The 22,591-nt window shown below is 37.8% G+C and overlaps 1 protein-coding gene across 2 annotated transcripts in view; it reads right to left on the reverse strand.

Annotated features, from left to right (window-relative positions):
- The window catches only part of KIAA1671 (KIAA1671 ortholog), a 123,343-nt gene extending 101,037 nt beyond the window's left edge, over positions 1-22,306 (reverse strand). Inside the window, exons 1-4 of one of the 2 annotated variants that reach the window (XM_044989852.1) lie at positions 20,568-22,306; positions 18,910-19,003; positions 13,557-16,808; positions 12,506-12,628 (exon numbers count right to left, since the gene is read on the reverse strand). In XM_044989852.1, coding sequence (XP_044845787.1) covers positions 12,506-12,628; positions 13,557-16,808; positions 18,910-19,003; positions 20,568-22,306 — 5,208 coding nt within the window. Of the gene's footprint in view, positions 1-478; positions 571-12,505; positions 12,629-13,556; positions 16,809-18,909; positions 19,004-20,567 lie in introns of those variants that run through there. The other variant, XM_044989850.1, reaches the window with a different exon arrangement.
- Between the last annotated feature and the right edge of the window lie 285 nt (positions 22,307-22,591).

Here is a 22,591-nt window from a genome sequence, read left to right on the forward strand (position 1 = left end):
TACAATGGTCAAGTGCAATTCTACACCCAGCAGCACTGGCCGCACCATAATGTTTAAATATTGGGCAGTAGCCATGCTTGGCAGCTAGAAAATGTTTTTGAAAGCAATATTTTTAGGCGTTTAGGGATAGCTTTTAAGTAAGCAGGGAGGAATGTTTATGAATATTCAATTAGCAAAACTATGTTCATTGATAGTTTCAATATTAGACATAAACAAGTGGTAAATTCCAGTTACTAAAGCATTTGCTGAATCATTAAAAGTGCATATAATGTCTTATTTTATCCTTTAATTTCCAATTAAGAAACCAAATTTTCAAATAAAATAAACAGAGATCTCTCCCAGAACATGAAATGTTACTTTCCAGACTATCTGAAAAGTAACTGTTCTCTACAGTTTAGTATTTGTAGGGGAAGTTTTTGGAAATTAAATTAAAATGTCAAACTAAGCACCAAATATTTAAACTAAAGAATCCACTCACCCACAGATACCGAAGTGACTTTAACAAACTTGGACAGTAATAGTACTCCATTCTTTCAAAGCACATAGTTACTGCAACACCATCTTTGTTGGTTTCTGTTTTCTCTGAGAGTGAGGCTTCCCTTCCTCCAATAGAACTTAAAAGCAGACCAAACACATTAAAGGCAACCTGAATAATTTACAAGGTCCGCTTAACAGGATATAAAGTACCGTATGGAGCACTGTGCCTTTAACAAGCGTAGTATCTACTTTTAAGCAGCAGCTGAGCTATTGAAGTCAGATGACTCACCACTTGTTATTAGCATCTAACTGCTCAAACTTTTCTGATATAGTTAACTCGCAGCACAAGCCTTAGCCTAGAATTAGTAACAGTAGTTTGGATTGCTCCTCACAAGAATAAAAACTTTATTTGAGGAGAAAAAACTAAAAGTATGCTGTTTAAGAGGCTCAGGTTATACAATGCTATTAATGCCACAGTAGTGGTTTGGATTGCTAACTGACCTTATTTTCCCTGTGCAGTATGAGATGCAGGTAAGAGAAGACCATGGTTTTAATATAAAAAATGCCCCTTTGAGTGAGAAAATGGGCACTCAGATTCCACAATGTATCTTTTTACATACTGCTGGATCACTGCCAGCATCAGTAAGCCAGTGCTACCAAAAAAGGAAAAAAAGATTAATAACTTCTAGTGTCCAATCAGCATTTTCAGTCACTAGTTCTAGAAATGCAAGAGTAAATGGTAAGCACATTTCTCCCCACTAAACTGAGAAGTCAGAGAACAGCTAGAGCAGGAGCAATTAATTCCCAACAATTTTCTACATACATCTGTCTTATGCCCTTTTTTAAAGTAGGGAGAGGAACCAGTCGACAGGAGCCTACCCCCAGCTCCACTTTACACTTCCTTCAAAGCCCTCTTCAAACAGAGTTACTGATGCTCCTTCATTATCCAGAGAGGTGGCGTTAGGGTGGCCAGATGTCCTGATTTTATAGGGACAGTTCTGATTTTTGGGTCTTTTTCTTATATAGGCTCCTATTATCTCCCACCCCCTGTCTGGTCACCCTAGGTGGAGTAGAGGGATCACAGAGTGGTATTAGACAGCCTGGCAAATGTCTACTCACTTATTTGCTTGAGACATTTTGATTTTTGGATGGGTTAGTAAAATATCACCAGTTTTTTCATTATCATCATCATAAGAACAAACAAGGGCATTTTTGTGGCAGAGCTGGTAAATTGTTCTGATTTTGCAAGACTGATGCAAACTGCTCTTTTAGCCCAAGGTGTCGCGCTTGCTGCATCCAAAATGCATTTGGTCCCAAGCACTCTGGGAGAGAAAAATGGCAGTCAAGAGAGACTAGAGATCTGAAGTTAAACACCTGGTACAATAAAGGGAGGGAGAAGTGGCTCCCCTAGTGGGGACACAGGAGAGAACTTTAGTGGCTAGGACTAGAACTGGAAGCGATATCCATGACAACTTGAACTATGAGGGCATCTGTTCCATTTCCAAAATGTATACCCTCTTCCCCAAAGTACATTCCCCAAAACTACTAGATTCAGAACTGAATCAGGTCAGTTCATGACTTTTTTAAACTAGCTGACCCATCCCTACCTATATATTATAGTCTCAAGTAAGTGATTTCTTTAATCATTTTACTTTGGACATCAGTTTTATTGGCAAGGGACTGTAAAAGCAACTATCAATTAGATAATAAAAATATAACAAGAATTCAAAGAATGACTACATATGGCCAGACTCACTACCACTCTAGACTCCACCCAGAGCCTGCTTCTGTTTTCACAAGCACACTGTGTAACTAGTGGTTTGATCAGAAGCTGCTCAGTCACCAGAGGTGGCTACTAGGCTGTTCACTCCTAAGTGAAACAGAAATTACTCTTTTTGGTCTGAAATACATAAAGACTTCTAGATCCATTAGAACCAGGTTGTACAGATTACTAATTAGGCCACAGACCCTGATTGTTAAAAATCAGACAAATAATGACTTCCATCACTTGAGAAAACATCTTACAGTTGAAGCCTGTGTAACATTCAAATGGTTTATCATAATACTCCGCAGTTATAGCATATCTTTCAGAAGATCTCAAATTGCTTAATAAACTCTAAACCTTACTACCTCGCTGTAAGATGAGCAAGCATCATTAAATCCACTTTACATATAAGCAAGCAGAGGGGATTCAGGACTCAAAGTCCTTCACTTTACATGCAAAGTCTAAAAAAGGAAGGCCCAAATGCACTTTAAAACTTGAAGCTATGCTATATAGCCTGGGTGTTTGTGATAAGGCACTTGCCAATGGAGACTGATAGATTTGCAGCCAATTCTATAATCCAAAAATCCTAGTTTTTGCTAAGAATGAAGCAGCAAAAAGAACCTAAATCGTAAGCAAATATCTAATATCCACAATATATAAAACTTATTTTAAGCCTCTAGATACTGTCACGTACGCCACAGCGTCAAATGCAAGATTTAAGAAATCTATGTATAAAATCTAAGTTAATTAAGAATTAATCTTTAAAACAGGGTGGGGGAAGTGGCTAATGAAATACAGACGGGAAACTGTTTATCTGCTTAAATTAGAGCCTTTCGCTTATCCCCTTAGTAGAAATTTTCTTAATCCTAAAATTATTTAATTTGTTCCAATATAATAAATTATTTGGTCTGTATTTACCAATTGCAAGATAGATTCAAGAGGAAAAGGAAGAAAAAAACATGCTATGTTAGAATACAGATGGGAGTTTTAGTGCTAAGAAAACTGCAGTAAGTGGTTGTTTTTAAGATCTGATTGTGTATGTAACAGTTGTTTCCCAAAAATAACAAGTTGCTCTACGGCAAGGTATAGGATCACAAACCTATACTGACATCAAAAGAATGTGAAAACAGAAAGGTTCAGAGTACCCTTCTGTACAAGTGTTATAAGGAAACATTTTGCTTTGTTGCATCTCTCAATCCTTGTACAGTAGTTTATGCACAGTACACACTAAATTACCAGAAATAAAGCAACTTGGAGGAATCCCTATAATACAACATATACATCTCACCAGAAACGGAATTTTCTGCAAGCTAAGCCACTCTCACTGTAGTAAATTGGTGCTGTTTACAGTTGACCCTTGCTCAGAAGAGGATGTCATGCTAGAAAACAGAGTTAGAGATCCATACAGATAATCGAAAGTGATACAAACACTCTGCTCTGGAGTTTCTGAATTAAAACAGTAGAAGGTTGTGCAGGCCAACCATTGCTGTAATTCCCTATTTTTAATAGTATGGAAGTTCTAACAAACAAAATCTTTTTTAAATAGTAATAATTTCCTGCATGAATCACTTTCCTTATTTTGTAGGCAGATACGAAACTTACACTGATTACAACTAACTGTTTTGCCAATGATTGTTATATGCAAAGCTGAAATTAAACTCTAAATACAGACAAACTACTCCTCTTACACTACAAATGAGAACAGGAACCATAAATTAGATTACTTTGCTTCAGAGTCACCCTTTATTTGAGCAATATATTCTAGTAAAAAATCAAAAAAACAATTAAGACAAAAGTAACCAGCAACATCTTTAACAAAATAATTTTATATTATATGTATGTATCAACAAATAAAAGTTCCATAGCTTTCTAACTACAGATGTAGAAGCTAGAGCTGATTTAGATTAAAATTATAGCTTGCATAATGTTTTGAGAAGTATCTGAAAAAACACAGAGAGAAAAGACACATGGAAATGCTAAGTAAAACAAGAAAGAAGTTACTATCAAAAAAGTTAGCAGACACGCATTTCCTCAGCACTTGAGCCAGAGGTGACATGATGAAAAAGGTTCACACACAAACCCTGGAGAGCTTATGTTATTCATTGCAGTTCAAAACTATTACAAAACTAATGTACAACAAAAAAGCTTCGCAGTTTCTCACTTCAGGAGGGTCCAGAAGTCGAATTAGTATAGATAAGTGAAAGCTCCTGAAGTTCAAGCAGCAGTAGCAGAATGTCGTGAAACCCATGTACAATATATTCATAAAGTTTAATGCCAAAAGAGACCAATACACCATCTAGTCTGACATAGACCATTATATTTCACCCAATTACGCCGAAAAACAAATGTGTTAAGAGTTTAAATGGTAAGGCTATTAGGATGCTACCAAGGTTAGCAGGCCCAAAATTTGCCCTATGCTTTTGTTTAAATATATATATTTCCAAAATCCTAGCAAACTTTCCTCCTAACCATCCCTTCCACACCTCTCATCATTTTAAGATACCAGCTACCATCCTCTCAACCCCCTTCTCAAAAGCAGTGCCTAAAGCAATTACTGAAGACGCTTCCTTGCCCATTCTATAAAGTTCAGTTTGAGACTCGCATTGTAATATTTAAGACTTGATTTTCTAGTTTTCTGGAATTCATATTAAAAAGTTCCTTTTCAAAGACATAATTAGAAGTAATTTAGTTTGGCTTTTTCTCTTCACTAAAAATACAACATGAAAGAATCCAGATAATGATTTTTAGTTGTCTCAGTGGTCAAAAAAAGTCAACCGGATCTCTGTGATCCATAGCTATGCATTGCATTGCCAGTAATTACAGAAAGAAACTAGGTTTCAGAGTAGCAGCCGTGTTAGTCTGTATCCGCAAAAAAAACAGGAGTACTTGTGGCACCTTAAAGACTAACAAATTTATTTAAGCATGAGCTTTCGTGAGCTACAGCTCACTTCTTCGGATGCATAGAATGGAACACACAGACAGGGGATATTTATACATACAGAGAACATGAAAAGGTGGAAGTATGCATACCAACAGGCAGAGTCTAGGATCTTAGCATGGATGTGATGCATTTAGTCACCACAAGGGGGCGTACTATACAAACAGGACCAATGAATAGTGGGCTCTAATCTTCTGATGATAGGTATGGTTCACAGTACCAAATGATAGCAGCTTTTGTTCATGTTTTACCTGTGTAAGTATAACTTTGGTCTAACTTTGAAAGCCTGGATCTCCCCACATCTTTACCTCAAAGTGTAGGTACGCAAACATGCGATTATGAAAGACAGGGTCATGAGACAGACTTTCTTTTTCTCAAAAAGGCACGTGTCTATTGCCTTAATGAATTAAAAGTTATTTATATATTTTTCAATACATCATTTGCAGTTACTCAACAAAATGTTTTCACAGTAAGGGGACTCTATAACAGTTCAATAATTAAGACTATTTTTCAAGCTCCAGTGTTGTATTCAATTATCTTTTTTAGAAAAGCAAGCAAGGGGTTCTTATTTATAAACTTTTCCAATCCTTTCTTATCAGAATATAGTGGAACACTTGAGATGTATGGGGAAAAGATTCCAAGGGCTTCTGGGTTTGTGTTGTAAAAGGCAAGCATCACTACGAACACACTGTTGGTTTGAGATACTGAATAAGTAATTCAGTATCTCAAACCAGCAATGTGTTTGTAGTGGTGCTTGCCTTTTACAACACAAACAGGATGCATCTGAAGAAATGGGTTTTTTACCCATGAAAGCTTATGCCCAAATAAATCTGTTAGTCTTTAAGGTGCCACCGGACTCCTTGTTGTTTTTGTGGATACAGACCAACACGGCCACCCCGATACTCGAAGAAGTAAAGTACCATCCTGATGGACGTGAACAAGTAAGTGTACCTTTCTCCTTCCTCACAATGCAATCAGGATCCTTCTGGGTATACCAACACTGCAGTTAAAAACCCACAGCTGACCCGTGCCAGCCGGTCCAAGCTTAAGGGCTGTTTAATTGTGGTGTAGACATTCGGGCTCAGTCTTCAGCCAGAGCTCTGGGACCCTCCCACCTCACAGAGTCCAAGAGTCTGGGCTCCAGCCTGAGCCCGAACATCTACACCACAGTGAAACAGCCGCTTAGCGTGAGCCCCAATCAGCTGGCCTGGGCCCCCACCCCCCAAGGTGCCTAACTGCAGGGTAAACACACCCTACGATGCTATTTCCAGATAACACATATCCTGGGGATTTGGCCCCCAGAAGTCCTTATCAGCCCAGCAGACAAACTCCTACTGATGTAAATGGGAGGTTACTTGAGAGAGGAACTTTCGATTTGGCCTGTAAGACTATGGAGAAGCATTCTGAAGTCGGTTGTGACTCCTGACACAACTAGTAGTCTAGAAAAAAAAAATTAAACTAAACATTTTCAGAGCCTATTTTAGAAGTGGTGGTGGTCTGTCCTTACAATTCTCTGAATACGATTATTTAAAGCAGAGTTCTACTCTGAAATGTAAAAAGAACCTCTACTCAACAGATCAGCTTCTGGAGAGTTGAGTTATACCTTACTTCAATACCAAAATCAGTTTGTACTCTGTTAGCCCTGAAGACCCAAGACAGATAAGAGACTGTGTAGACTTTCGCTTGTTGTGTATCAGAATTCTTTACTAAGTTCTGATTGGTTACACTTGTGCAAGCCTACTGAGGACATTGGGATTTTGCAGGTGTCATTTAGGGTGGAATTTGGCCTGCACAACCTTTACTAATAGGCAATTAAGCACAAGCAGGGAATAACTCTGCTTCATTTTCAGATCACAGGTTGAGTTTGCAGGGCTGGTGATTAGAAATCAGTTTGTGAACTAATCACATTTAATATGGAATTGAGAACAAACATGAACTCATTATACCATGTTTACTGAGTCATTTCTCAGAGCGAAAGCACATTCTTAGAAGAAAAAGAAATAGCATATGGTTCAAGAAAAGTAAACTGTTTGAAAATCTAAGATTTTCATTAACAGAAAATCCAAGACATCTGAAATTGCAAAATGTGTCTAACCAAGAAATTTCCCCTCTTCAATTGCAATGAGCAACTTTTCATTAAAGAGAAATGTAGACAAGGTCACAGTTCATAAACTAAGTAATTACATTTTATTATACCTTCTATAATCTAAATTTAAAGAGCAATCTTGGTATCAAAAGGCTGCTTTTGCTCACTTGGAAAGAATGTAATGCTGCAAAGTGACCTTAAAACCACTTCTCTGGGTGGAGCCGAATAGTAAAAAACCTCACTCCTGGAGAGACTCACATAAAGCCAGACATTTCAGAAGATATCAGATACTTGAACAATCCCAACACAAGTCTCTGCTACTCCTACATGCCACAGTAGTTGCTTCTGTGCCAGCTGCACGTAGGCTACAGAAAGCAGCACTGAATTTATGAGCAAAGGAAGGATGCTGGATCCACTGTTATCTGAATTCAGTAGCTGATCACCTTCAACATCGTGTGCACAGAGAAGTGCTTTAGCCTGTGGCCTGCCCCTAAAGTGGTGGTGCTGGGAGCAGGATAGATGAGTAGGAGATTCACCCCCAAAACTGACACTTAGATCTTGACAAACAGCTTGTTTACTTTGGCTTGGTGGGGGGAGCAGAAAGAATTTCACCCTTAAAACAGATCTTATCATGACAAGAATACCACATTAAAAACAAGGAAAAAGGTGAATCAGCTTAATTAAGGGTACGTCTACACTACGGGACTATTCCGAATTTGCATAAACCGGTTTTGTAAAACAGATTTTATAAAATCGAGTGCGCGCGGCCACACTAAACACATTAAATCGGTGGTGTGCGTCCATGGTCTGAGGCTAGCGTCGATTTCTGGAGCGTTGCACTGTGGGTAGCTATTCCCTAGCTATCCCATAGTTCCCGCAGCCTCCCCCGCCCCTTGGAACTTCCGGGTTGAGATCCCAGTGCCTGATGGGGCAAAAATCATTGTCGCGGGTGGTTCTGGGTAAATGTCATCAGTCACTCCTTCGTCTGGGAAAGCAACGGCAGACAAGCATTTCGCGCCTTTTTCCCCTGGATTGCCCTGGCAGATGCCATAGCATGGCAATCATGGAGCTTTTTTTGCCGTTTGTGACTCTCACCGTATGTGTACTAGATGCCGCTCACACAGGCGATTCAGCAGCGCTACACAGAAGCATGCTTTTGCTTTTGCATGACAGCAGAGATGGTTACTAGCCATATTGCACCATCCAAACCCTTCCATAAATTGGAACTGAGGATGATCATGGCTACCAGTCCTTTTGTACCATTTGCTGCTAGTGCCCCTGGTCAATCAGCCAGGGGCGCAAAAGCCAAGAGTGGTTACTAGCCATATTGTACCTTCCATCGTTTTGTACCATTGGCTGCTGTCATAAGTGCCCCTGGCCGATCAGCCAGGGGCGCAAAAGCAAAAATTGGGAATGACTCCCTGAGTCAATCCCTCCTTTTTGGTATCTAAAAATAGAATCAGTGCTGCCTAATATAGGCAAGTGTGCTAGAGAACCACCTGCTCTGTGTCAGAGCCCGCAGAAATTATTATCTGTATGCTATTCACAGGGGGTGCTCCTGTAACAACCCCACCTGTTGATTCCGTTCTTCCCCAGCCTTTCTTGGCTACCGTAGCATTGTCCCCCCACTTGTGTGATGAATTAATAAAGAATGCAGGAATAAGACACACTGACTTGTTAGTGAGAAATGAGTGGAAGGCAGCCTCCAGCTGCTATGATAGTCCAGACAGGACATTAAGCAGTGTGTAGGAGAGAAGCCCAGCATCCCACTGCTAGTCCAGGGGCAACTGAATCTTTTCTTTACACATGAAGGGTGGGGGCTGATGGAGCTCAGCCCCCTGTTGCTATGATGAGGATGGTTACCAGCCAGATTGCACCATCCATCCACCAGAAAAAATTAGGGCCAATAGGCTGATGACGAGGATGGTTACCAGTCCTTTTGTACCATCAGCTGAGGCTGATGATGAGGATGGATTTCCATCTTTTTGCACGATCAGCTTATGCTGATGATGAGGATGGATTTCCATCATTTTGTACCATCAGCCGCCCATGACGGGGGGGGAGCAAGGATGTTGGTGTTGAGTGCTGCACTATCGCGTCTATCTGCAGCATTCAGTAAAGATAGGGTGACATGTAAAAGAGTCAGAGGATTGTTTTACCTTTCGCTTCTGGGGGTGGGTGGGGGGTGGCTGAGTAGATTGCCAAGCTATGCCCTGACCCGCGGGCACTGTGTTTGACCCTAGAAGCATTTGGAGCTCAGCCAAGAATGCAAATAATTTTAGGAGGCTGCAGGAACTGTGGGATAGCTTCAGTCCTCCAGTCCATGCGCATCCATTTGATTCTTTGGCTTTCCGTTACGCTTGTCACGCTGCAGTGCGCTGAGTCCCTGCTATGGCGTCTGTCTGGAGATTTTTAAAAAAGGATTCTGAATTTCATCTTCTGTAACGGAGCGCTGATAGAACGGATAGAACGGATTTGCCTGCCCTTACAGCGATCACATCCGCATGGTCCATGCGGGAGCTCTTTTTTTTATTTTGATTTCGGACTGCATCGCCACCCGTGCTGATCGGAGCTCCACGCTGGGCAAACAGGAAATATTCAAAAGTTCGCGGGGCTTTTCCTGTTTACCTGGCCAGTGCATCCGAGTTGAGAATGCTGTCCAGAGCGGTCAGTGGTGCACTGTGGGATAGCTCCCGGAGGCCAATACCGTCGATTGCGGCCACACTAACCCTATTCCGATATGTTAATACCGATATTAGCGCTACTCCTCTCGTCGGGCAGGAGTACAGAAACCGATTTAAAGAGCCATTAAAATCGATATAAGGTGCCTCCTAGTGTGGACGGTTGTGGCGTTAAATCGGTTTTAGGCTCCTAAAACCGATTTAAACGCCTAGTGTAGACCAGGCCTAAGACAAAGATTAACAAAGATGTCAAGCACAAAGGTGTAAGGGACAACCATCTTCATTAGGAGAAACACACAAAATTGATTGAGCAATGGGACAAGGACACACCAACTTTTTTCAGGAACTGTTCTCTGAAACTGACATTTTGGTAACGTTCACAGCACAACTGCAACCCTATGCTTAAAATTTTATAATCTGGTATCATATGGATGAAACTCAACTCTCTGCAAAGGGCCAGCACAAGGCCTATTGAAAACTTGGACTCACAGACTTTAAGGCCAGAAAGGACCATTATAGTTATCTAGTTTGATTTCCTGCACACTGCAGGCCACAGAATCTTACCCACCCACTTCAGTACCTCAGCCAGAGGTAACAGCCTATTGCAGAAGTTCTCAGATCCTGGTATTGCCTTAAATAGGATTTGAACAGTATATCGGCCTTGAGCTGGCCACCTGCATGGGGTGAATTTCACCCATATGTAAATAACCTGGAATTCCATTTGGATCAGGTAGAAACTAAGCTAGAAGCTGGAGGGACTTCCAAAGTCAAAGGAAAAACTGAACAGATGTTAAATTTTATAAAAAAAGGTTTCAACACTGCATACAAAAAAAGATTAAGAGTTGCATGATGATCTTGCAGAACATAATAGGGACCAAGAATAGTTAGAGGGTTAAGCTCCCTAAAATGGTGGAATCAGATAGATTTACAGTCTTCTTGATGGATCCTGCATTTGTTGTACTAAGAGGCAGTGCGTGGCCTGGTGTACATTGGGAAGCTTAACAGGAATAATGAGAACATCAAATACTAGCCACATGGAGAATCTGAGTACCATGTACCCATATGTATATCATTTGTAATTTTCTTAATCCAGCTTTCAAAAAAGTGTCTCATTTTAAAAATCAATCTATTTTTGTTCCAGTTATTAAACATGGGTATTTTTAACTTCCATGACATTTTTAATTAAATTTATCAAGAATCAGGGAGGTAAAGATGTAAAAACATATTCTTAATATACAATAAGAAACTATGAAGGACAATTCTAAACATCTGGTATGATTAAAAAGTAAAGTTCACAGTAAGTACACATAGGGGAATTTCAAAATTAAAAACTATTTTTATCACCTTAGCAAGCCAGAATTTCTCATTTTTGCATGTCAACTGGCATTTTACTTAGTTCTGCAAGTAGATAAGTCCCCACAACAGGGTTGCAGAAAATGATTCAAGAAAGGAAAATAGGTGCAAGATGTATCTGACCACATGGGAACCCACACAGTTCATTTCCCAAACAAAACACTGCACAGTTATGTCCTTAGGCAGAACATCTCAACTTTTTTTAGCCAGTTATAATTTAAAAAGATAGTCAAGTGTCAAACTTCTGGAAAAAGCACGTTTGTTAAAAATAAATAAATAAATAAAATTGTCAGTGCTATTTAGAGGGCTAGTTGTTGTATGATGTTAAAAATAATGCAGGAGTCACTTACTGGTAAAAAAAATAATTTATGAAGAAATTGAAATAGAAATTTAGCAGTCATCTGGATTTTTACATTGTGTACTTCCTTCTTGCTGTATTCTAATTTTTCATTTTCTTTCTTACTTCAAACTCCTCCCATCATTGTAGTCCTTAAAAACATGCTCTTGAGTTGGTTGACAAATGAACATGGATACTTTACGTTACATTACATGTACTTTATAATAATTTTATATTCATAGCATTATATGCAAACAACGTTTTATTTTAAATGGACACTCAACTTCAACATGACCCAAAAATTAATTTTGTAAAAACAGGTTTCAAAAACCTAAGAACAGAAATGTTTCCACAACTTTTGTTTTTAAAATTTCAACAAAACAGTTTTGAACAAAAACATCACTGTGGTGTTTAAAAACCAATACTGTATCACTGAAAATGTGAAATTAAAATGGGCTACAAACAAAAGTGAAAGTTACTTAACTGATTTTCATTGTCCATGCTGAGAAATAAAAGGCAAACAGGGACAAAGAGTAACTGGTGAAAAAATTTTAAAAATCCATTTACTTTTAAATAATCCAAGGTTTTATGAGAAACTGGTGTAAAAGTTGCAAAGTGTCCCTTTAAAATCTAGAAAGGAATTAATTATGCACTTTACATATATTGCATGATTTAACACAAATGTGAAAGCAGTAAGATACCCCATGGGGAAAACAACATTACCCTGATGTAAAATTTTGCACTGGAAGTTACAAGTGTATTTGCTCCTACTGCTGTGAAGTCCTGATACACTGAGTAGTTGATATTTCAATGTCACAAAAAAAGACAACTGATGATGAGTGGAATATGCAAAGAAATAATAGCCTACCGTCCAGTTATGTGCTCTTCGGTCTTTATAAAAGCTATGGCTTCTTCTCTGGATAGGTACTACAGTCAAGTCTTTCCCACCTGATCTGTCAGAATGCTGCTTGGTCCATTCTTTTTCAGAGTCCTGTTTCAAAAGAGTACATAAAAATACCACTTAAAATGTTTGTTTACTTCAAATATGAGAACTACATAGAAAGCTCAAAGTTGGTTCACAAAGCAGACAAAACAAGGAAGGCTAACTGAAGCAGAAAAACTTTATTCTATGCAACATTTCCATGGGCACAGTGACATTGGAACAATTTGTATAGTGGGGATGCTGAAAGCCATTGAACAAAACTGTAAACCCCGTATATGATGAAAACCACTTCAAGCCAGCGGGTGCTGCTGCACTCCCAGCACACCTAGTTCCAGCACCCCTGCCTGGGCATGTGATGCACATTAATTCCTTTTTGTTAGGAGAACCCTTAGTAGGTTTCCCTCTGCCAGCACTTAGAGAATAGACCACAAAAGCGGTAGCTGGAAAGGAGATTGGGGGAGGGAAAGTACCAACTCATCTATACAAAAAGTTTTCCCCTTCACTGAAGCAAAAACCCCAGCCCAGTTGAGATGCCGATTCAAAACATGTTACATTTATTGACTTATAAAGCTGTGACTATAAAGATTTAACAAATAGTGCCTACAGCATTAAGAATTCAATTTGTAAACAATACTTCTACATCAAAAGAAAGCTGTAGTTTAATATTGTCAGTAAGTAATTTGCCACTTTTTAAAGAATACTACATATCTACTACAGTATTGGCTCTTAAAGGAGATATTCCCTGTAAGGAGTAATACTATGATTTTTGAAATTAAAGAGAAAGAAAGAAGAATCAGAAAGCCAAATCCTCACCTGGCATACACTTACGCTAGTACCAATATCTACGGAGCAAAGCTGATTTACACCAGCTAAGCATCCGGCTCTAAGCAGCAAGATTGAAAGCAATCATGACAAAATATCTTCATCACTTTCACAGTTATGAGAGGTGCTCTGACAAATACTGCCTTGTAAATACCTTTTTATTTTCATGGGCGAAAGATTCTTGTTGATATGCACTTCTCTTTTTCAATCTGTTTTCTTCATTTTCCAATGGGAAGCTTTGCCTCAATTGGTGCTGGTCCCTTCTTTCGTTTGCTTCTTGCATCAGAGGCATGCTGCCTCTTGCTTTAGCAGGACGGCTCTTTTCTGAGTATGATCGTTTTAAATCTGGTAGTGCATTTCCAAAACCAGATATATAGTCATTCCACTCAGCTTTGCTCTTCGTATTGGAAAAGTCACTCTCATGTGAGTTTTTGTTTGCATTCTCTTTGTTCTTATTTACAGAGATCCTCATTATATTTTTGTGCCAGTCATCATCCACAGACATCTCTGTGAACTGCTGTTTTGTGAACAATTTCTTCTGTAATAAGCCACCGCCACTACCACCACCATCAGGGGAGGAATTAGAAGCTAAACTGACTTCCAGTTTTTGGTCCACACTAATAGTATTTGCAGGCTGTACCTTGTTATTTATGTACTTTGCATTTTGGAGCCTAGATGTTAAATTGTTCCCTTGATCCTCATCAATAATAAATGTCTTTTTTCTGGTACCAACAAAGTCAGCAGGTGAATTTATAAGTTTATCTGAAAGTGAACTAGGCTTTCCCCAATGGGGAGGACTGAATTTTCTGTCTTTGGACTTTTGCTTACTCCATTCTTGGCTACCGGACTCCAGTTTTTCTTTGCTGTTTTCATGTAGCGTTAACTTCTCAGGCCTGTGGTGTTCTTCTGCACAGGTACCTTGTTTAGTGATACTAGCAAATTGATCCAAGTTCTTCCAATCTTTCCAGTTATAGTTGTGTGGAATTTTATCAGCCACATTGTTTTTGTACTTTGACATCTCCCAATAAAACGTACTGTGATCTTCAGAGAACTGGTCATCCTTTTTTTCTTGAATGTCACTGGCCTTTATGTAGTCTTCTTTATATTCTGCCATAAGAGCATCAATATCAAGAACTCTAGATCTATACTTATCTTCAGTCTTTACTCTGAACACATCGTGACTGTCTTCCCCAAACTTCTTGTGTGTAAATAGTTCACTGTCGTTGTGTGAATGCCTGAAGTGTTGCATGGATTTTGCCTCATGGTATGAGGAGACTTTTCCTCCACTACCTTTAAGATCAGTTTGAATAGTATTTTTCAGGCCCTGTTTTAAGAGGAAAGAATCAACACCTATAATTTTCTCTTTAGCATGATCCAGCCCTCTCTCACAAGACCTCCTATTATCATCCTCTCCAAGCACTGGATATATTTTTTTTAAACTTAGAATATCTTGTTCTTCCTCTTTAGCCCAATGCTTGTTAACACATTCCTCTAGGGACTTATCTTTACAATGTGTACTCGGTACATTTTTATAGGATTGCTGAGATGTAGGCTTGGACCTTCTGGAAGAACCAGAGTTCAGATTAACTGGTGCACTTTCAACTACTGTAGTAATTTGGCTATTTTCATTTGCATTAACAGTACTTACAGAGCTTTTTTCTTTTTTACCAGGAATCTGATATGTAACTGCAAAATAGGTTGCCTTTGGTTCAAAGGGAGAAACTTGCTTCTTCAAATAATCAGGACTGACTGAAACTGTGTGGTTCACCTCCTTTGATTCTATCCCATCTTTGCTTCTTTTACTCTTTTTCATTATTGCACCTTCATCAAATTGCAATGAATCTGTTCTACTCAGCCTTTTAATACTTTCTTGAGTTAATGGGCCAACTTCTTCTAGCTTGCTAGAGTCCTGAGGCAAGGTCTTCCTTCGCCATCTTTCTGAAATTTTAAGGTCAGAAACACTACTACTGGTTCTTCTGACTTTTTCTTCTGGTTCTACTAATCTGAGTTTGTATCTCTCATTTTCAAGGGCTGCAACATCTAAGCCTAAATCTTTTCTTACACAATTTGAGTCTGGATATTTCCTTAATCCAAAAACTCTGGATTTCTCTTTATCAGCAGTTATTACTTCTGTGCTAGGATGCTGGTCCATGGAGGGTTTATACAATTGGCTATATCCAGGCACTGAAATCTGACTCCCATGTTTATTGGCACTGGCTGAAACAACATCTTGGCCCAAGACAGCTCTGGATTCATAGCCATCTGTCCTAACTGATTTTATACCAGCTCTCTCAGAAAAGTATTTGGTCACGTTAGAGCTCTCTGTTTTATCTGTGCAAGAGATTTCATTCTTTTCTTTTTGCATTTCAGGATGCAATTGTGTCATTTTTTCATTTGCTGTCCCCAAATCCATACTTTTGTTTATAGCATAAGATGATTTCTCAGTTATAAATACCAGTTCGCTCTGATTTTTATTGTACTCGGTTATCTGTTCATGGAAAGTACATTTGCTGTTGAAGGTATCTTTAGGTTCCTTAAAAGTAAACTTTTTTGTAGAAGTTTCCAACATGTCTTTAGTTTCTGAAATAAAACTACCTTCTTTCAATGGGTCAGTTTTATTATCTAGCCCGCACAGCTCATCAGCATGTAAGACATTCCCATCAGGTTCTCTCTTCTCTTTCACAGAAGATTTTCTAGTTCTGAGTGTCACAGCCTTATCTTCAGGAACTACTGTAATAGCTTCACTAAGTGCTCTTTTACCAAAAGTCTGAAGGATTTCATATCTTGGCTCTATTCGTTGGTAAATTAGAGAGTCCTCTACATGCTTAGGAGTGGGTTTTTCACATTTCGCACATGAAGAATATTTTTCCACTGGAACTGCATGAGAAATTTTCTTGTCTTCATTTAGATAAATTGTTTTTCCACGTTTTTCTGCATCTGCTACATATCCTGATACATCAGACTGACTGTGATCCTCTCTCTTTGAACTAGTTTTCTCCTGTAATTCTTTTTCCATCCCAGATCTTCTGTTATGGCCTAGTAAAGTCACAACATCATATTTGCCTTCAAATTCATTAGTCAGCTTTCGAGTAGGATCAACTACAGGGTGACCAGCAGCAACATTCTGCCTCTGGACATTGTGGTCAAACATGGTGGCTCGGACAGTTTTTAAATGTGTCTTTTCTGCAGGAATGGTGGGTTTTAATTTTTTTTCAAAGTTATTTGTGGCTGACACAGAGTTTTCACCCTGCAAAGAGAAATTTTGCCTCTCTCTCAGAAAGCTTCCTTTTCTTTCGATCTGATCAACTTTCTCTGATATTTTTACAGTCTGTCGTGGTTTCCACTGATTCCCAATAGCACAGATCTCAGTACAATCTGCTCCAGAAGGAGGCTTCATCTCCATACTCTTAAAAAAAAATAATTCAAAAGTTAGAAGTTGATTAAAAAAAATAGATGAACTGCAACATTGTACTACCTAGTATGTATTTATGTATCTAGTACACACACACACACACACACACACACACACACACACTCTATTCCCTAAGCAAACTAACAAACAGATTCAAATATTGGTGTAAGGTAAACTTGCAAACCCCAGGATAAGCCCTCTTTACATCAGACTCTTTTACCATTTGATTGTTTTTAATATAACAAATTAAAATTAAACGCATGAAGAATTCCTGAATTCAGACTTTCATGGTATATTTTCTGTAGTGATTACTTGAAGCCAAATTATACTCCAGAAAAGGCACTGCCACACAAAATACAGTAGAATATAAATATTTATACCATATTTTGTAAAAGCCAGCTTTTCCCAAAAGAAATGGTATTACTGGCTAGCTAAATGAATAAATGATTAGTACTCCATACTGCCATGCAAGAGACCTCAGGAATCTTGGGTATAGACCAGTAAGGGATGGAAGGCTCATGAATGATAGTCAGAACTTGCTAGTAGAAAGAAATAAGAAGAAAGAAAGATGGTCTGCCTGAGCCACCCGGGATAGGACTCAGAAGATCTGGCTTCCATCCTCAGGTCTGCCACTGACTTCCTGTGTAACCATGGTCAAATCGCACAACCTTTCTGTGCCTTAATTTTTCTTTTTAAAAAGGGAAATAATAATTTTCTCATCAAGGTGTGGCAAGGATTAATTCATTCTTGTTTGAGAGAGACAGATATTATGGCAAAGAGCACTTTACTAATGGCTATGAATAAAATATAAAATAATGAGGAATTGCAGTTTGAGGAAATAATGAAGAACAGCTGCTACTGGGTGGGGGGGACAAGCAATTCTGAGCACATTTCACAACTTGAGCCACTGTTAGAAGAGGAATAGTGTTAAAGAAAAACTAAGTTAGTTAAACAGATTTGGGGGTGCACATGTATATTTTCAAAACAATTTTAGGGAGCTCTGACATTTCCAGTATCTACATTCAGTGATTGTATCTGTTATTATTGCAATAAAGACAACATTTTAGTAATTTTCACAGTGGAAGTACATGATGATAGAGTAAGTCTTTCTGCCCTATGAAAGCATTGAAAAAAATTAGTTCTCAAATTTTCAGTTAACCTTTTTAAAAAAGTTTTAGTTCAATGACTTTTAGTTCAATAAAAAAATTAATACTGAGGAACTTATTTATAAATCTTTTAAAAACTTTCTGATTTTCTGAGTTTTCTAATTGACAAAGCAAATGTATTCAGTCCTACTTTAGGTCAACTTGTGAAGAGAGTAGCTTCCCATTAACCAAAAGAGTTATAAAAAAGTAAAGTTTGGATTTTTTGTTCATTGTTCAATTACTCTTCTTCGAAATTAACTCATTAGACTCTTATATCAAATTGGTGTTTTTCTTTAAAGTAGTACTGTGATGTAACCAGGACCAAATAAGATAAGAAGAAAAAAGATCCATGCCCAAACATCAAGGGACTCAGGAAAAATATGCCTAAAATAACAATATTAAATCTTCACATACACAATGATTTTATAGTTTTAAGCAAAAAAGTTATATTTTGCACAACTTAAGTATTATGCTTAGAAACTAAGTTATTGTATAGATTCATCAATTTTTAAAAGTGGCCAGAATAAGACACTACAGATTCTTTATGTAGCACTGTATTGTCATAGACCACTAGAATTAAATGTTACAGGAGGAGTTGGTAGAAAATGCAAAACATGTTTAATATAATGATACATTATAAAAGCTTGAATTAATATAGGATACTTCAGAAGTTTCATAAGAAGTTAATATGTGTAAGGCTATTGTCATTGTCTATAGTTTTGCACATATATATATTAACCAAACATGTACATGATTTCTGTACATTACAAGGGTGGCCTAAAGAAGGAATTACCAAGGTAAGCCTATTAAGATTATGCTATTCTGAATACTCACAATGGCAGTTTCTAACTCGTTGCTTTCTATAGCCATATTTGACACAGCATAGTGCTATATAAACTACAAATACAATTCTGTTTGGAAGACCAAGTCTGTTAGTGCCACTTTCTTACCTTTTGATTTTCTTGTGTTTCACTAGAAACATCACTATTCAATTCAGTACGCTTCTCTTGTTTAATTTCATTGGTTGATGCTGGGCTTGAAAACCTGTTGCAAAAATTTGTTATTTCTTTTAAGTATAGATGACATTAAACAACTTTAGTTAGTTGCCCAATATGCATATTTTTCAAATGCACAATAGTTGACGTATTTCTTTTCACATAATTTTAAAATGCTCCAATTAATTTCTTATACATGCTATTGGGGAAAACACATTATTTCACAGCACAAATCTTATCTTGATTCAATGGCTTATGTGTGCCTGAACTATTGGCAGACAAAGCCCAAACCTTCTCTACAGTTAACTAGATAGATAGAAAATAAACTATATCTTGGGGAAAAATGATCTAGAATTTAGGACATAATTTAGTTAGTAGACTACTGAAAAATGGGTTGAAGTTCCCACTGTTTCTTGCATAAACTTTACTGTTACGTTAAATTCTATTTGGTTCAAGCTCTTATCTCTCACTCATCATTGCAGTATTTGAGGACCAAATTCTTCAGAAAAATTATACTGTCTCCGATGTTTGCATTTTCTTAGTGAATAGCCTCTGGGAAGATTTCCTCAATTACCCTAGTTTATGCTGCAGAGACTATTTGAACCACTTTATTTTGTTTTGTACAGAATCTGGACCATTCGATTGGTATTGCTTTGTGATTTTGGCCTTGGGTTCAGGTGTGTTGACTTTGCCACACCATCCTCAACCCTAGTGCACCTCCCCACATAAAAACAAATCCGTAATCATCAAAAATCCAACTTTATGCTGGAAAGCAAATTTAACCTTGGAATATGTACTTCAGATTTCTATTTGTTAAACTGTACCACTTGAAAATTTGAACATATAAAGCCAGTAAGATATTATCTCTCAAAAATATTACAAGCACACTATTTAGGAGAGCAAAGCAAGATCTATAGGGTTTTAACTTCCACTTCTTAGTGGATTGCCTGACATAAGAGGCATGCACCAAAGAAGTAGGCCTCATCAGTAAGAAGAAAGGCACCCGGATTCATCAAAATAAAGTCTATGCCAAACTGGGATTGCTATGTCCTTCTAAAACTCAAAACCCCTGTTTCCTTTACGATTATTATTATTATTATTTTTATTATTTCAAATAGTATTCTACACCACAGATCTCTGCAGTGTCCGCCTGCTCTAAACAGGCAAAACATCAGTTGGAGGGCACTTAAGCCCTGCCCTGCAAGTAACAGGTCTCAGCTGCTTCCCTGCTTCCTCCAGAAAAAGATGCAGAATCATGGATCTGTGGACCTTGATATGAAGGTGAAATAAAATTCCAATCTGGCACAAAACCTGACAGTATATAGTGTCACTGAGGTAACACTGATAAAGGTCTACCCTAATTTGTGCCAAATGCAAAAAATTATTTATTTTATTTTCAAAATACTTCTAAAAGAAAATAGTAAGACTAACACAATGGAAGTGAAAAGAGCACATTAAACAAATGAAAACTCAGGTTATATTTTGAATCTTTGGAAACACAAAAATTGTGTTTGAAGATTACAAGTGAGGAACTGTGATATCTGCCTTGTTTTATTTGTACTAATTGAAAACTTGAAAAGAGTAAAGTATTAAAAGTCTCTTCTGTAACTTACTTCTTTGTTAAGTCTGCAGAAAGTGGTCGTGACTTGAGTGATCTGCGTAGATTTCCTGGCTTAACATCTGTATTTTCTGTTGTCAGTTCTCTGATTCTCTGTTGGATGTTCACATTTCTGTTTTCCCTCTCAGTGGCTGCCGGGAGAGGCTCGGTATCCGTTGGAGTAGTGCTGCTTTCTGAGCCAGCAAACAAACAAATGTGCTTTTTAACGCTTCCCCTCAAGGTCTTGTTTTCTTTTTTTGAGGAATCTGTAGAGTTTTCACTGGCTAAAACTCTGGAAGTTTCCTTTTGATCCAATATTTCCACCTCTTTAATTGTTTTGCTTTTGTTATTAGCCATTTCCTTGTTTTTTTCTGATCCATGTAAGTTAGTTACAATGTCCATTTTTTTCTCATTTTGTTCATCTTTAGATTTCTGTTTAGGTTCCCAAGGGTATTTTTTATCTTTAGCAGAGATCTGTATCAAGTCTTTTGTATAATTTGGGCTTGATGGGTCTAAATCTTTTGGAAAGACTTTCTGGTTTTGCTCACTACATTTGTTTTTAACATCAAGAAAGTCAATGTCCTGATTGTTACATTTCAAATTTGATTTAGAGGGATCACCTTTATTCAAATCTATTTCTTCAGCTTTAGACCTCATTTCAGACTGTTCTTGATAGCCTATGTCAGTGAAGTGAATTACTGGTACATTCGCCTTAATCTCATCAGATGGACACGTTTTCTTGCACAGAGAAAAGTCTTTATTTTCAAATTTGGCAGTTAGATCCATGGACAAAGGCCTTGGTTTTCTAACCCATGATTTCTCTGTAGGAGATTTTTCTTCAGAGACTTCCAAATTGCTATGCTTTTGATCTTTTAACGATTCCAGAAAAACAGCAGATACAGGTCTATGTTTTAGCTTTCGTTGCACTTCAGTTAATAAGCCAACTTCGCTGTTGGCATATTTTGCAACATCGTTGGTTCTCTCACCTATTGGATCTTCACATGTGTGTTTTTTTTCATCAGATTGGTGAAGATTCCAAGAGACTGGTTTGAGGTCTGATGAAAAAGATATTTGCCTATGCAGACCACCTTCAGGTTTTCTGGAAGTCATTGATGGCTGAGATATCATCTCAGGCTTTGCATTACCTTGCCACTCTTTTGTCTGTACAGTGCCAAGTGTTCTGTGCTCATCAACAGATATTTTACCTTGTGTTAAATTTACCTTGGACTTTTCAGTGCTAGCTGTTTCAAAAAGAATCACAGTATTTCTACTGGGACTGGAATAAAAGGCCACATTTGTGACTAATTCATTGTTGCCTTTATTTTCATTTCCAATTAGGTTTTGATCTACTAATAGAGGGACATCTCCACTTGACACCTTAGCAGATGTCATGTCTTCAGTAGGCTGTCCATACACAGAGAACTTGGGGAAAAAATTACTTGGTTTGAGAGCAGTAACAGGAGGTTTCACATTCGCAAAAGTATCTGAAGGTTTCTCCTTAGAAAATGGCTTTGCAGAAAGCCTTGGTCTTGATCCGGGAGTAGGCATAGTTGCTGGTCTCCAAGTGCTCCCAAATTTGTTTTTTTCTTCAAGAATTATTGGTGCCGAAGGATTAGAAGGTTGACCAGCCTTATTACTTGCATCCAAAAGAGGCTTGATGTATGTGCGTTGTGTTTTATCCTCACTTGTAATTTCATTTAAGTCAGATATTGTTAAGGATGCTAGAGCAGAGTTGATCTCTACTCTTGTTGCCATAGCTATAGTTAAACATCCAAGAGAACTGGAAAAATCCAATTAGGAAGAACAAGCTATAAAAAAAGCAAACATAAGCATTAATATATGCAGTCAGCATGGACAGCAAAGTAGAAATTCACTCAAATTCTAATTCAGAATTATAAATAGAATAATAATTTTAAATAGAATTTTAAATTTTAAATATTAAATATGTTAGAATTTTAAATTTTAATTTCTAAATATTTGGACACTTCAGCTATCTAGTTTACAGTATGCATCATACAATCAAATGAACTGCTTTCAGAC

The sequence above is a fragment of the Mauremys mutica genome, chromosome 16, assembly GCF_020497125.1.
Source record: "Mauremys mutica isolate MM-2020 ecotype Southern chromosome 16, ASM2049712v1, whole genome shotgun sequence".
NCBI lineage: Eukaryota > Metazoa > Chordata > Testudines > Geoemydidae > Mauremys > Mauremys mutica.